We start from the raw sequence: 16,508 nt of genomic DNA on the forward strand, positions 1-16,508 counted from the left end.
CTTCAGGTATTATTATGCATATTAGTTTAATTGATATTAGTTTTAAATCATTTCATCATATTTAATTTACTTGTATACTTAGGTATAAGAAGAGCAATGCGCTTGGTCCGAGGCCTGCTGAGAGGAGGCTCATCCGGCCGCATGGAGAATGGTGGGGCTTATTTCTGTTGTGTTAATTTTTTAATATGAACGTGATTGCACTGGTTTACTTGTTTTATTAATGTTTGTAGGTCATGGGAAGACTTGACTTGGGACGGTACAGGCAGACGTCCCAAGGTGAACGCGGTGTTGGGTAGCCTCTGTCGCTTCTACTACCCTGGCATGGTGGAGCTCAATGGCGAGAGGTTCGCGGCTATGCAGTGGGCCGACTGGGGTCTGAAGGACTATGTCCAGCCAGGGGAAAGCAGTAGCGGAGGGGGAAGTTCAGAACAAAAACCAAGGACTTGTCAGGTGGCTGTGTGGGACGAGTTCTGGGTGAGTTTACTTTCGTATATAAGCAATTCACTGCATTATTGCTTCTCCTAATCTTACTTTAACTTAACTTCTCCATTGATATGTAGGGGAGGTTCCAATTGCCGGATGACATCGAGGCGGATCAGGCTCAGTGGGCACGTGTGAAGAGACACTTTCGGAAGTGCGCTGATAAGGTCATCAAGGATGCCATGTACAATGCTCGCATCGCGGCCGTCAACTACTACTACAAGAAGATAAAGGGGCAGAAAATGAGCAAAGCATTAGGGGCCAATGAGATCTACCTCACAGAGGAGCAGTACCTGGAGAGCGTTGTGGATTGGCTGGCGAAGGACATGGAAGCCTGGAGGTGGTTGGCAAAGAGATGGGCGTCGCCTGAGTGGATTGCAGAGTCCAACAAGCACCGTGTCAACCGTGGCACTGAAGGACCGGGGCATAGGTACGGCGCCGATGGACACCTTGGTACCGCACGCCGCATGGTAAGTATATAAATCAAACTTGTATGTTACATCTATGAAAATTCTATGGTTTAACTCTTCTTTTTCATGCAGGAAGCTGAAAGTGGAGTTGCTCCAAGTTTTATGGAGGTTTACGTGCGTGGTCACCGTGGCCCTGATCCGGCTAACCCTGATGTGCTATGCAGCGAGGCGGCAAGGGAGAAAATGGTAAACAAGTTTGTATTTACGAATTAAATTGCATATTTTGTGTCTAACTCCAACTCTAACTTTCTTTGCAGAATGCATATGGGGAGGAAATGACTCAACGCCATGGGCCTGACTTCGACTGGATGCATTCAGACTTAGATGTCTCGGCGTTGTACCACAGTGGTGGGGGTAGAAAGCATGGCAGGTGAGGTGTTTGTGTTTGATTCGACGATTTCATTAACAAGAATGTGTCCACTTAATGGCTCAACTATGTGTATCATGCAGGTTTGCCTTTGGCACCGGCGTTGTGGATTATAACAGGACAATAGGTCAAGGGAAGGCATCGTCTTCGGGAGGGAGTTCTCGCTCCTCCAGGTCTGCTCGAGAGGCTCAGCTGGAGGAGGAGACTCGGGCAGCACAGGAGCAGGCTCGAGCAGCACAGGAGCAGGCTCGAGCAGCGCAGGAGCAGGTTGGGCAGCTGACGCAATATATGGCTTCTTATTTTCAGGTAATTCGTCTATCTCATCACGTGTCGTCATTGAATTCAAAGTATAATGTTGCGATTCTAACGTTGCATCCATTTGCAGGAAATGACTACTAGACTCGGCCCTGATATGAACTTGCCCGCTTTTCGCCCTCCCCAGGTAACACTATCTGAACACTTCAATTCCATAGCAACTCTTTTTTATTATCAAAAATGGCTCGCAGGCACAAGGATGGGGACAGTGGCCAGGACAAGCTCCAGCGTCGCAGCCACCCGGGACCGGTGTTGGGTGGACGCAGGCACCTCCAGGCACTTGGACGCCTCCACCACCCCAAGGATCGCAGCCAGTCCGGGGATGGGTGCCACCGGTCTTCCAGCCACCGGCGGTCTCTCAGCCATTTCAAGCGTGGATGGCACCGCCACCGACGGGGTGGGTGCCACCACCTCTGGGGTGGCCAGCACAACAGTACCCGTGGATGCATGCAGGATCACAGGTGACGTTCCATGTTTAATTTTATGCAAATCGTGACCAAACAGTAGGGATAGCAATACACAACCTTATTTGAATGCTTGATGAATTGCAGGGTTCAGTGTCAAATGCTCAGGGATCGGAGGGTGCTGCCAACGTCCAAGGCTTCCATGGTTCTGGAGGGAGTGGCCACCTTCCTGGTGGCGGAGGAGGGAGTGGCCAAAACTCCCACAGCCCGCAGGAGTGAGTTTGATTATAGACTATGTATGGACTATGTATACACTTTATTATAGATGTGATTATGGTATTGAAACTGTATGAACTGTATGAACTATGTATGGACTATGTTTGAAACAATTATGGTATTGCTTGTGAATATGGTTTGTGAAATCTGTATTGCTTGTGAAATCTGTATATGTCATTGTGGATTATATGTATTTTGCTGTGAATTAAAAGGTGCAGAAAAATCTGTTTTGGGGGGGTATCATTAATTTTCGTCGGCCTGTTCGGAGGCCGACGAAAATAAAACTACTATTTTCGTCGGCCAAAGAGGCCGACGAAAATACAGCAGCTGTATTTTCGTCGGCCAAGAGGCCCACGAAAATAGCTTGTATTTTCGTCGGCCAAAGGGGCCCACGTAAATAGCTGCTGTATTTTCGTCGGCCTTGGACAAACCGACGAAAATATGTTATTTTCGTCGGTGCCGATGAAAATAGTTGCTTATTTTCGTCTAACATATTTTCGGCGGTTATTTTCGTCGGTATGCCGACGAAAATAATCTATTTTCGTCGGTTTAAGCTTATTTTCGTGGGTTTTTGGCCCATGAAAATTTAGGCGTTTCCTGTAGTGAAACCAGTACAAAAACATGGTTGGTGGATCTATATGCTCATGAAAGCATGCGAACATGCATTCTCTACATCACCCATCTACAATTTTATTTGTACCAACCATAAACACATGCTCCACCGTCTATTTTGAGTAGCTTGATGCAGGCTTAGATGAACATTTTGTATCATCATAGTGTTAGAAGTCCAGGATCATTAAGCTCTACCTAGAACATAATAACATAGATGAAGAAACTAGTGTTGCTCATACCTTCATTGGGTTGGTAAATGCAGCCAGTTAATAATAAGTGTTTCCATTAAATTCAAAGCATTTGAAATAATTGATTTTCAACTTTCTGGTCAGATTTTTATCATACTTATTCTCTAAAACTTTATATCAAAGTTGGGGTAAATTTACAAACAATTGATAATAAATGTTTTCATTAAATTTGTAGTATTTTAAATTTTAAATTTGAAAAAATGATTTTAAATTTATGGTCGGATTTATGTCATACTTGTACTCTAAACTTTTACATCAAAGTATGAGCAAATTTGTAAACAATTTATAATAAAAGGGGTCATGGTGCAAGAGCACAAACTTCTTTTATAGGCTAAGTTAACACCGTTTTGTGCTTTTAACGAAATATGAGGAAATAGAGGTTTTGATTTAAAAAAAGAAAAACAACAACTTTAAAATAGAGATAAAAATGGAGTTATATTTGTTAGAGCAACTCCAACAGTAACCAATTTATTCTACTAAATTAATATAATCTATTCGTTTGTCAGCGACGTGTCTGGAGCTTAAACTTAATGGGGTGTTTGGTTTGAGGAATGAGCTAATCTATCATCTTCTCACTCCTCGAAATTTTTGTTTGGTTTGTGGAATAGAATGAGTTGATCCATCACCGCCTCATTCCTTATAGTTAGTTAGTACTAATATGAAGAATGTAGCCATTCCACCAAATTTGAGGAATGAACTCATGATGCACCACCTCAAATTGGATGGTTTGATTCCTCAAACCAAACACTCTATAAATGAAGCGGTTGGAGTATGGACTCTTTTTAAGGATAAAAATCTTTTAAGGACGTTCTAATAGCTGTTTATTGGAAGATATGTTTTAGGAGCTATTGCGTATGCTCTTAGATTTCTTACATTAACTTGTCTATTGGTACTCCCATTTGCATGTGTGAGAAGCTCATCAGTAGTGCAACACACATCGTCTGATTTTCTTCTTTGCACGGAACTGCAGAAACAAGTGTGACCACATCATTTTTTTCGATAAAAGAAGGTTTATTTAAATACCAAGTATGATACATCAAGAAGATACAAAGCTTTGGTACAACTTCCGCCTCTGCTTAACACACACATATAGCTAAATATCAAAATAAAAAGAAAACATCATAGTCCCACGCTAGGAGCATTCAATCCGAAGACTAGATAACCATCCATATGCGTGGGAGAAAAATGTCGTGGCCGCCCACACCAAGTGTTGCGATCCCGCTACAACAAAATCCTGCAAATCCTCCCACTGGAGGATAGCCCAGTTGAAGAGCAAGCGTTCTGCCAATTAGATAACACGTAAAGGAGAGAAAAAGAGTTTTTTTTTCTTAAAAACTAAGTCATTCCTACAGAGCCAGAGAGCCCAACACAAGACCGTTGTTCCAAGTAGAAACAAAGATGCCATTTTTATTGAAGTTGCGAGCCCAAGACCCAAACAGATGATCCACATTTTTTGGTTGACCAAAACTTGTAACCAACTACAAAATATCGCAGACCGACCGGGCCAAGCGACATTCAAAAAAATATATGATTAATAGTTTTTGTTTATGACAAAAGACATAATCTAAGCTTCCTTTCCAGTTTTCTTAGCTAAATTATCTTTTGTGAGGATTACTGAGGATTACTCCGTGTCGCAAAACCACAAGAAGATTTTAATTTTCAAAGGGGCCTTTAGTTTCCATATTTCTTTATTGACTTTAGGGGTATTTCTGAGCATCAAGGCCAAGTAATGTGATCTTACCGAGAACTGCTCATTTGAGGTTAAGTTCCAGTAGAAGACATCGTGTTCGTGGGACAACACAAGACCATCGATATGTGACAAGAAATCATTCCAGGCAATCAAGTTGGATCCAAAGAAATGTCTCCTCTAATAGATGCTCGGCGGTGAGGCACTCAGAACATATGCTATCGTGGTTGAAGGAAATAGGTGACGCCTAAGAGGGGGTAAATTAGGACTTCTAAAACTTTCACTAAATTAAGCCACAAATAAATCCCTAGATCAAAACCTATGCAATTAATCAAAATAGAATGTGCAAACTAGGTTTTGTCTAAGTGTTGCTATCTCTACCGCAATGTCTAAGTTCCAATCCTAAACAATATAGGTATGAATACAATATTGAAGCTTAAATGCTTAATGTAAATGTGAAAGCTAAAGATCAAGATAGAGATGCAAACTCTCGTGGATGACGCCGGTATTTTTACCGAGGTATCCGAAACCACGCAAGGTTCCGACTAATCCTCGTTGGTGCCCCTATGCAAAGGGAAGCCAACGCGAGGGCCAAGCACCTCGGTCGAGTAACTCCGTAGAGAGCCGCAAGCCTTCTCCACGCGCAAGTGGTACTCCGCTTCCGGCTCCTCCCGGATGCTCCCCGTCGTCTCCACTATCGAGCTTTCGGCCAAAAACGCCATGGGCCTTGTTCCCTCTGGTACATGGTGGCGGTCGTGACATAAACACGGTTGTCACGGTCTCGCAAGACCCTCGTCCCACTCGGTACAATTACAACAGCTCACGCAAGAGCCGAGGGGTTGTGTGGTTTATCTAAACTCAATCAACTAACTAGGGTTCACCTAGAGCAAGCGCTAAAGCAGTCTAACTAACCTAAGCACTTCGCAAAGCACCTACGCTAATCACCGAGTGATTCTATTAAGCACTTAGGTGTATGAGCACGTGGGAATGTCTACTATATGCCTTGTTATGTTACTTGGTCTCCCACACCTTGGAATGGCCCGCTGGGGTGTATTTATAGCCCCCAACACAAAACTAGCAGTTGGAGAAAAGTTGCTACTCTCTGCGGCACACCGGACAGTCCGGTGGTGCACTGGACAGTCCGGTGCCCTTGTCCGTTGGACTGACACCGCAGGTGATCATTGGCGTTGCAGGCTTTTACACCAGACAGTCCGCGTGTCACGCAGGTCATTTCGGTGGCTTCTCTCCACCAGTGCCACCTGGAACTAGCCGTTGGGCTACTGTTCTCTGGTGCATCGGACAATCCGTCGTGTGGCACTGGATAGTCCGGTGTGCCACCGGACAGTGCAGAGCTCCAGACCAGACAGTTCACTGTGGCAACACTTCCTTCGTTTCTTAGACTTCAGATGATCTTTATAATGTCTTCTTTTGAGGTGTTGCTTTCCTTAATGCCTTGGTCCAAGTAACTTTAACATCCTGTGAACTACAAACACAAACACTAGCAAAACACATTAGTCCACAGGTTATGTTGATCATCAAACACCAAAACTTATTGAGCCAAATGGCCCGGGATCCATTTTCCTTACAGTGGTGAACTTGGGCCTCACAATATTATACAGAGAGGGATATTGGTCTTTCAACGGAGTCCTACTTTAACCAATTGTCTTCCCAAAAACGTACTTGAGATCCATCCTTTACAAGGAAGGCTCCAAAACATAAAAAAGTCATGCTTCACCCTCATTAAGCAGGACCAAAAGTGAGAGCCCCCAAATTTCCACTCTACTTGAGCCAAAGGCTTTGACCCCAAATACTTGTTTCAAAGTATTTGCTACCACATCCCATCGGAGGTGAGCAATTTATATAGCCAGTTGCTAAGTAATGCAATATTCTTAGTGTTCAAATCAAGAATGTCAATGCTCCATTGGTCCTTAGGTTCACACAGAATACTCCATTTAACAAGTCTATATTTCTTTTTATCTTCATCCCCTTGCCAAAAGAATCTAGAACGAGAATAATCCAACTTCTTAAGGACTCCTTTGGGTATGAAGAAGAATGACATCATGTACATTGAAAGGCTGCTAAGCACTGAATTAATCAAAGTCAAACATCCTCTAATTGAGAGGTGCTTCCTCTTCCGGCTGCTAAGTCTCTTCTCAAAACATTCATCGACCTAAACCCAATCACAATTTCTTAATCTTCTAAAGTGAATTGGGATATCAAGGTAGTTTATCGTGAAGTTCCTAGCTTTGCACCCAAAGAGCTCCGTATATAGGTCCATGTTGTCTTGAGCTGTCCTAAAGCATCATAGTTGACAACAATACAGTAGAGTGGCTTGAGTAGAGTCTAAGATCAATCGATCACAGGTAATTGTTCCATAGTTTTTAGTAAAAAGTCTTGAGGTGCCGATAGATTCTAGCATGATGATACGACCGACTAGTGGTTGCTTGCTGCCTCGAGCAGATACGAACAACATTTTGGTGAACTCAGAAATTTTTAGGGCAAAAAGCAAATATGGATCTACAACGGAGTATACAAGATGATCCAAAAATCTTTACTCCTTTAAAGCAACAATTTTATGTTTTCGTGCGTCACATCGAAGCATGCAAGCCTGTTCCTCTTACGGTCTTGCCTTCTTCTGGCTCACCAATGTGTGGCTTACCAATGTGCCGTTACACCATAGATGTGCTGTGAGCAACCGCTCAAACTCAACACAAAAGGAAGCCACATGCAATACAACATTTCCACTAGTACCATCTCGATAGCTAGGGACGACGGGCGACCTAGCGGGCTATAAAAAAGTGATTGGCTCCTTTTCAACTGTTATCCTTTTAAGTCTTTTGGCTAAAATAAAGTGTAATATTTCTTCTTATGAGTTTAATATCTGATATGTGAACCATATGTTCGTTTTGATATTAAATTTATTCGTATAGGTATCAAATATTATTGTACGCTGTCAGTATTGGACTAGTTATATTTAAAAGAGGACCAAAAGAACTGAATAATTTGTGGAATACTTAGACAATGGTTTAATTGAGGAATGGGGTTTATCAAAAGAAAGTAGAAGAAAACTTCTATACCGCACCGCATCAACAAAAATCACTAGACATGGTTATATGAGCATAAGGCTGGTGGCAGTGCGGGCGGCAGCGCGGGCGAGAAGAGGCCGCTGCCGCCCGCGCGCGGGCGAGAGGCGGGCGAGAGGCCGGCGGCAGGCGATGGCGCTCGTGCCTGGCGAGAGGCGGGCGAGAGGGAGGCGAGGCACTGGCGGGGCGAGAGCGACGTGGCGCGATCTGATTGGTCCACGTGTCGCGATCTGATTGGTCCACGTGTGCTAGCCGTTGCAAATAGCCGTTTTTGACCGTTTGGAGTCCAAAAAATTCGAAAAAAATTGCAAAAAAAATCATAAATTCAATAAAAAATATTATGTTGTGTGTTTTCTGAGCGTTGAAATAAATCCGCGTGAATTACTTAATTCTGAAATAGAAAAGCTGACGTGGCTATAGCCTGAGGCTGTAGCCTGCTGCAGCCTGTGCACTGGAGCAGCAGGGGCGAGAGTGGAGGCGAGAGCTGACGTGGCAGGGGCGAGAGAGAGGCTGTGCACTGGACTCAGCCTAAGAAGAAGAGACAGACGACGATAGCTTTAACCAAGGAATTAGTTTCGTGCGGATGATGGATGGACTGGTCGCATCTAAAGACATACAGTCGTCAAACAAAGAAACAAATTGTCTGCTTTCATGTTAGAAAATCCAAACATGGAAAAACTAGCTATCCACATCTGCTCACCATCGACGTCCCATGTACATGGACCGGTACATCCCCCCCCCCCCCCCCCCCCCCCCCCCCCCCCCCCAACAAGATTGCAGGCCATAGAAATACAATAATCAGAAATCGGCATGGCAAGCCACCAAGAGCATACCTAACCTTAGTTTAAACCCACTGAAAATAGTTTATTGTTGTTTACGACCATTTTTCTCTGCTGTTGTACCTGTCGTGTTCTCCCTTGCGAAAAAAATCAGCTGCTATACATGTCATCTCTTTTGACCAAGCACTGCAAAGCCACGGAGGCACCATGACCTATGCAGCGTCTGATCTTTACCGTTTGCCACGTCGCAGGAGCTAGAGCTTGTGGTGCTATCTTGGCGCTGACACGCTCTGCGACGTATCAGTCAACTCCGCGACGCCGGCCATCGACGATGACGTGCCCGCCGAGCCCGACGTGCCAGCCATGGCGATCAGGGAGGTGTTCGGCACGGCGTGGCCCCTCCCGTACAGGCGGAGGAACCCGAGCGCCTCCACGCGCGGCTCCGGAGGGGCCACGGTGCCTTCCAGCATCCGCACCACGGCGGCCATGCTCGGCCGCTGGGCGGGGTCCTCGTGCAGGCAGCACAGCGCGATGCGCACGGCACGCGCCGCCTCGGCCCCGTCCACGCGGCCTTCTAGCCTCCGGTCCACCAGGTCCAAGTGCCTTCCCTGCTCGTGGAGCTCCATGGCCACCATCGGGAAGTACTCATCGCCACTGCCGCTGGCGCCACTCGGCGAAGACGTCGCCGTCGCGCTGCTCCACCCGGACGGCCAGTCCGACTGCACGCTGCTGCCGGCGCCGGCGCCGGCGACGGCGACGGCGGCGTTGTCGTTGGTCTGCTCGCCCCTGTTCTTCCTCCCGTGTATCAGCTCCAGGAGCACCATACCGAAACTGTACACGTCAGCGCGGTCCGAGATGGCGGCGTTGCTGAGCCACTCTGGCGCCAGGTACCCGCGGGTGCCACGCATGGTGGTGAACAGCGCAGACTGCTCTGGCGACATCAGCTTGGCAAGGCCGAAGTCAGCGATCTTAACCTGCCCGCCGTCTGCCAGCAGGATGTTCTCCGGCTTCACGTCGCAGTGCACGATCTTCTGGTCGCACCCGGTGTGCAGGTATGCGAGGCCACGAGCCGCGCCGAGCGCCACCTCCATGCGCTCCCCCCATTCCAGGATCGGCCCCGTGCGGCCGAACAGCGACCGGTCAAGCGAGCCGCGGTTCATGTACTCGTAGACGAGCAGCCGGCGCGAGCCCTCGGCGCAGAAGCCGCGGAGGCGCACGAGGTTGACGTGCCGGATGTTGGCGATGACCGTGATCTCGGTGCAGAATTCCCGCTTGGCCTGCACGCCGACGGCCTCGAGCTTCTTCACCGCAACGAGCCCTTCGACGACGCCGGGGAGTTCCCCTTTGTACACAGACCCGAACCCGCCGGAGCCTATTTTCGTCCCGAAGTTGGCAGTCATCGCCGCAATCTCCATGTAGCTAAACCGCGTCGGCATGCCCGGTACGACGACGTTGTCGTCGTCCTCGTCGTCGTCCGCGCTACCGGTGTCCTTTTGACGGCCCATGTACACCTGCTTGACGCCGGTGCTCTTGCCTTTCTTTTTCTTGCCGTTCTTGCTCATCCTCCTCCAGCACAAGTAGCATATGATCACGGCGAGGAGTAGGAAAGCTGCGATGGATGGCAGGATGATTGGGATGGCACGGTTCGCAGACGACGAGCTTGGATTGTTTCTTGTAGCATTGTTCGCCGAAGGGACCGTCTTGATGTATCCCAAGGCTGAAGCAGAAGAGCTAAAATACAGCGAGCCGAGCTGCTTATCTTGGATCAGGTAGCAACTTTGGGAGAGGTTGTCGTAGAAGTAGGCGAGGCAGCCGCAGCTCGTGGAGCAGAGGCCGCGGCACGCGTTGTGGTTGACGCCCGCCTTGATCGGCGGATCAAACTTGGTGGCGAAGTAGGCCACCTGCGACTTGAGGGCGAGGTAAGACGGGGACACGGTGCTGTTGTTGCTCTGGCACAAGGCCGGCGACGCGAGCGCTGAACCGTCCCCCGGCGTGCACGCGCCGGGCGTCGTCACTGAGGCGGCGAAGAGTGGCGGGCAGGTGCAGGTCGAGCTGTTGCCCGCCGCCGGGGAGCAGAGCCCGAGGGAAGGGCACTGAAGCGGGAGGTCGCAATCGTTGGCCGGCGCCACGAAGTCGCTTCCAAGCGACGCCGAGGAGTTCACCAGCGCATAGCTCGTGATGCGCAGCCGGCCGTCGTATCCGAGACTTAGCACGGGGAACGCCGCCGCCCCGATGTTCACGCGGAACACGAGGCCTCCATCGGCAGCAACCGCGAACAAGCCCGACGCGTTCACCGACACGGACGCCACGGCGGCGTTCCGATCCTTGTAGGAGCGGGCATCGTTCGACAGCCGCCAGTACGTGGACGCCTGCCACGTCAACACCAAATCCGCGGCCGTCACGCCGAGCCGGTAGTTCCCCTCCGCGAGATCGGTGGCGCTCGTCGCCGCCGACAGGTACGCGCCGGCGCGCAGCAGCTGGCCCGGGAGCAACGTGTCCGTGGCGGTATCGAACGACTGCCACAGGGTCGCGTTCCCGGCGCCCAGCAGCTGCAGGTTCCCGCTGTCCTGCAGCCGCAGCGCCACGACGGGCGAGCGCAGCTGCGACGGCGTCGACCACAGCAATGTTCCGTCGGGCTTCGACACCGTGATCCCCTGCGAAGTGAGATTCACCGGTCCCGACGACGTCGTCGGCGCGTCGCGGTTGCCCGACCAGACAAGCGTGGCGGACGGGACGTGCAGGACGGCGAGGTAGAACCTGTCCTGCTGCTTCCCGGGGTTGAACACGGCGGCCCTGAACGCGCCGCTCGTGGACTCTAGGAACGCGCCGCCTGTGTCGACGTACAGGATGTTAGAGGCGGTGAAGGGAGGTCGCAGGAGCTCGGTCGCCAGCGGCCCGGCGTCCGCGGCGCGGGCGGGCAAGAGGATCAGCAGAACCCAGCCTAGGAACGCGAGCGAGCGCGGCAGAGCGCGTGGGAGCGGAGACATTTGTGTGGCGACGGCGAGGGGGCACGCGCGGATGCGCCCATGAAGCGTAGGAGTGCACGGCACGGCGTGTGGCGTAGGCGATCGGGGAATGTTGACCTCGGCTATGAGCTATGTGCTGCGCGAGCTCTGGTTGGCGCGAACAAAACCGGCAGCATCTGGCCCAGCGGCCGAAGAGCCCTTGGGTTCAGACTGCTTGGTTGCCGCGGTTTGGAATCTAGCGGCGCGGCAATTGCTGGATTTTTGCGTTGGCTTTTCTTCTCGATTGAGATGGATTGGTTAAACAACGGAGAAGGTCGAGCTGCTCGGCGACACGGTGACCAGCTTGGGTTGTTCGGTTGGAGCACAGGTGCGACCTGACTGGAATTTGTCAAACGGAGTTGGCTGTGTGGCTGTACTGCTGTAGCCAAAGGTCGCTACTGTTGTGCATTGACTTCTACTCATCATCAAAGCTGGTTAGAAACGTCAGCGCGGTGGAAGTCAACGGCCTTGCTAATGTCTAGCTCAGCAGAATCAATACGCCAATATAGTCCATGCTGGACCTGGATGTAAAGCGCTCATAATTCAGGGGTAGGGTAGGGCCGCAGGGTACGGGTGGTAATACATCACGATCCAAATGTCTTTTCGTAATAAGTTATAACTCTTAAATAATTTTAATTAAAAAATAAATAGAAGACTCTATTATTAATCTGATTCAATTCTTAAATATTATATATAATGTAAAATTTAGAGTTTATTATCGTCCCTAGGTAGAGGTACAAAGTTTAGACCAATCAAGTATAAAATAGGAAGATACAAGCAGGTTGTACAAGATGTCACACCATATTTGTGTTGAGGTGGAGAGGATAGATGAACTATGAGCATACTAGATTCAATTGGTTTGCTCATCAGTTTTATGCACATGTTTAGAGTCCAACTACAGAACTAGGCGTTGTCGTGCTCATTATTGGGGTATTAGTCTGGTTCCTATCATTCATGTTTGTTCAATCTAAAATCAGGGTGCAGGCGCCAGGGGCGCATACAGGATAAAATGACAGTGAAGGCATGCTGTTGAGGTCTTTTTTTGAACGAAGGTCAACCTGTTTCCTGTTTCAGGTATAACAATTGAAAGGATGACGATGCCCAAGAGGGGGGGGGGTGAATTGAGCTTTTCTAAAAATCAACACTAATTAAAAGCTAAGCAAGAGCCCAACTTCACCCCAACAACTAGCTCTAAGAGAATAATACTAGATATACAACAATGCTAAGACAATACTTCAAATACTTGCTAAACAAATACACAAAGTAAAATGTTTGAATTAAGTGCAGAATGTAAAGCAAGGTTTAGAAGACTCCTCCAATTTTTCCCGAGGTATCGAAGAGTCGGCACTCTCCACTAGTCCTTGTTGGAGCACCCGCGCAAGGGTATCGCTCCCCCTTAGTCCTCGCAAGAACCAAGTGCTCACTATGAGATGATCCTTTGCCACTCCGGCGCAGTGGATCCCTCACGACCGCTTACAAACTTGAGTCGGGTCACCAACAAGATCTCCACGGTGATCACCGAGCTCCCAACGCCACCAAGCCGTCTAGGTGATGTTGATCACCAAGAGTAACAAGCCGTAGACTTTCGCTTGACCAAGAGAAGCCTAATGCAAGTGGTGTGTGCTCTAGGTGGCTCTCGCTAGCGCTAATGAGGTCCAAATGTGGGATTAAGATTCTCTAATCACCTCACTAGGCTTTTGGTGCTTGCAATGCTCTACCAATATGCAGGAATAAATGTAGGCACCAAGATATTGAATATGGTGGGTGGAGGGGGTATAAATAGCCCTCACCCACCAACTAGCCGTTACTAACAATGTTCTGCGCATGGGCGCACCGGACAGTCCGGTGCGCCACCGGTGCGCCACCGGTGCGCCAACGGTCGACTCCAATGGCTAGTTCTAACAGCTAGTCGTTGGGCAGATGGCACACCGGACGGTCCGGTGTGCTGTCCGGTGCGCCACTTGTCGGCGTTTCGACCCCGGGGGTCCCTGGACCGACGAGTAAAATTGTCGCTGCGTGTCCCAGTCCAGATGGGTTGGCGCGAGATGGAACACAAGGGGGAAAACGCGGCTCGTGTTATCCTGCGCCAGGGGGATGCGCTCGTAGTAGGGGTTACAAGCGTTCGCGCGAGAGAGAGAGTGAGCCTGTTCGTCAGCCCGTTCTCCCGCGCGACCCTCCCGCATGAAGGCCCTGGACCTCCCTTTTATAGATGCAAGGAGAGGGCCCAGGTGTACAATGGTGGTGTAGCTATGCGCTAACGTGTCCGGCAGAGAGGTGCCTGAGCGCTGTGTACATGCCAATGTGGCTGTCGGAGAGGTGCTAGAGCCCTGTGTACGCGGTATCGTGGCCGTAGGAGGAGCGCTTGAGCCCTGTAGAAGCACAGCTGTCGAGACTGCTGGGACCTTGCTGACGTCTCCTTGCTTCCGTAGGGGGCTGAGAACCACCGTCGTCATGGACGCACGCGGGGAGCCATCTGTTGGGACCATGCTTCGTCGCCGAAGGTCCTGCGGAAAGAAACAGCTTCGGCTGAAGCTGCTTGTACGTAATGCCGAAGGTACCATTCATGAAGCTTCGGTATTACAGCATATTCGAAGATGAAGGGTCGAACCGACTTAAAGATAGAATGACCTTTTAGTCCATAAGGGTCTGAGTCAACGTTGTAAACTTTTATGAGGGCATGATTGTAATTCCTCACAGGCTGTGTCCTATGCCTATAAATAGTGAACAGTATTCCTTTACTGTTCACGCATTCCTGTAATTGCAAACGCATCACTCGGGAATTTTACTTGTCAAGGCAAAGGTATAAACGTACTTAAACATTATGTTCAAACATCTTAAATTCATATAATAAGATATGCGAATGATGTCATTTATTTCTGATATATTTATCTTTAATGCTTCACATTTTTATATTACTTTGTATTATTTTTGTAAGTTTAATTACGAAGGTAAAACCTTCGTAACATTCTGCTTGTGGTCTTCGTCCGAAGTTCATTAGATCCTTGGGGAGATAATGCTTCAGCGGACGAAGGACATTGATATTTAATATTTTATGTTGCCTTGTTCTTAATTCATAGCATTTGAGAACAAGTTCCCAACATTGGCGCCCACCTCCGGTGAACTCACTTCCACTTTCCTGAGACAATGGCTTCGTTCAAGAACCAAGCTGGAACTGCTTCGGCTCCGAAGCTGATTCTCCCGATAACAGGCGGTTCATGCTCAGAGCCGGCTAACAAGAAACAGAAGAAGGAGGCACAGAGAAGAGTACAACATGTAGGAGTACAAGGACCCTTCATCAAGTCAAGATGGTCTCACATTCCAATTACCTTCTCTCAAGAGGATCTTCAGCTCAAGGATTACCCACACAATGATGCTATGGTTATCTCTTGTGTGATCAAAGGATTTCTGGTCCATAATGTTTTGGTTGATACAGGCAGCGCAGCTGATATCATATTTGCTAAGGACTTCAGACAGATGCAAGAGCCCGAAGACAAAATCCATGATGCCACACATCCCCTTTGTGGCTTCGGAGGAAGGCAGATTGTAGCACTTGGAAAAATCACAATGCCAGTAACCTTCGGATTTATTAACAACACAAGGACTGAACAAGTTGTGTTCGACATTGTTGACATGGAATACCCTTACAATGCAATCATTGGTCGTGGCACTCTCAATGCCTTCGAAGCAATTCTTCATCCAACATATCTTTGCATGAAGATACCTTCGGACCAAGGACCTATTGCCATTCATGGAAGTAGGAAGCTGCCAGAAGGGCCGAAGGAAGCTGGACACACTCAAAGGCAATCCATAACATAGATGGAGCTGAAGCTTGTGAGCAGTACAAGTTTAGAAGGGAGAAAGCTGCTTCGGCCGACCAGCCGAAGCCCATGCTTTTATGTGAGGACATAGCAGAGCAGAAGGTGCTATTGGGATCCCAACTGTCTGAAGAACAGGAGAAAACCTTGATAAGGTTTCTGTTCAACAACAAAGATGTTTTTGCATGGTCAGCCAATGATCTTTGTGGAGTTAACAGGGATGTTATTGAACATTTGCTCAATGTTGACCCATCCTTTAGACCCAGAAAGCAGAGGCTTCGGAAGATGTCTGATGACAAGGCCGAAGGTGCTCAGAATGAAGTAAAAAGGCTCCTTAGTGTCGGAGTTATCAGAGAGGTAAAATACCCAGAGTGGCTGGCTAACACTGTTATGGTAAAAAAGGCCAATGGTAAATGGAGAATGTGTATTGATTTTACTGATCTCAACAAGGCCTGTCCGAAGGACGAGTTTCCATTGCCAAGGATAGATTCTCTAGTCGATGCAGCAGCTTCATCAGAGCTTATGAGTCTCCTGGATTGTTATTCAGGCTATCATCAAATTTGGATGAAGAAGGAGGATGAGCCAAAAACCAGCTTCATAACCCCTAGTGGAACATATTGTTACCTTCGGATGCCTGAGGGGCTCAAGAATGCTGGAGGAAGCTTCAGCAGAATGACAGCGAAGGTTCTTCATTCTCAGATAGGCAGAAATGTGCTAACTTATGTTGATGATATCATTGTAAAAAGCACGAAGCAAGATAATCACATTGCTGATCTGCAGGAGACCTTCGCTAATTTTAGACAGTCTGGTTTAAAGTTGAACCCAGAAAAATGTGTCTTCAGAGTAAAGAAAGGGAAATTTCTTGGCTGTCTAGTCTCAACAAAAGGGATTGAAGCTAATCCAAATAAAATCGAAGCCATCCTTCGAATGGAGCCACCAAGTACAAAAAAGGGGGCTCAAAGATTGA

The 16,508-nt window shown here is 48.4% G+C and overlaps 1 protein-coding gene and 1 pseudogene across 1 annotated transcript; one reads left to right on the forward strand and one right to left on the reverse strand.

The window, feature by feature from the left end:
• Nucleotides 1–7,681: 7,681 nt before the first annotated feature.
• Nucleotides 7,682–7,798, forward strand: LOC111589884 (uncharacterized; annotated as a pseudogene).
• Nucleotides 7,799–8,564: 766 nt separating this feature from the next.
• On the reverse strand, nucleotides 8,565–11,914 carry LOC103632842 (G-type lectin S-receptor-like serine/threonine-protein kinase At5g35370). The gene has a single exon (XM_008654566.4). It carries the CDS (start codon nucleotides 11,706–11,708, stop codon nucleotides 8,991–8,993), a length of 2,718 nt encoding a protein of 905 aa, XP_008652788.1. The 5' UTR covers nucleotides 11,709–11,914; the 3' UTR covers nucleotides 8,565–8,990.
• Nucleotides 11,915–16,508: the final 4,594 nt, after the last annotated feature.

The sequence above is a fragment of the Zea mays genome, chromosome 7, assembly GCF_902167145.1.
Source record: "Zea mays cultivar B73 chromosome 7, Zm-B73-REFERENCE-NAM-5.0, whole genome shotgun sequence".
NCBI lineage: Eukaryota > Viridiplantae > Streptophyta > Magnoliopsida > Poales > Poaceae > Zea > Zea mays.

Bases quoted from the DNA above. Each gene is read 5' to 3' on its own strand.
- LOC103632842 (XM_008654566.4), bottom strand. From the start codon at position 11,708: ATGTCTCCGCTCCCACGCGCTCTGCCGCGCTCGCTCGCGTTCCTAGGC.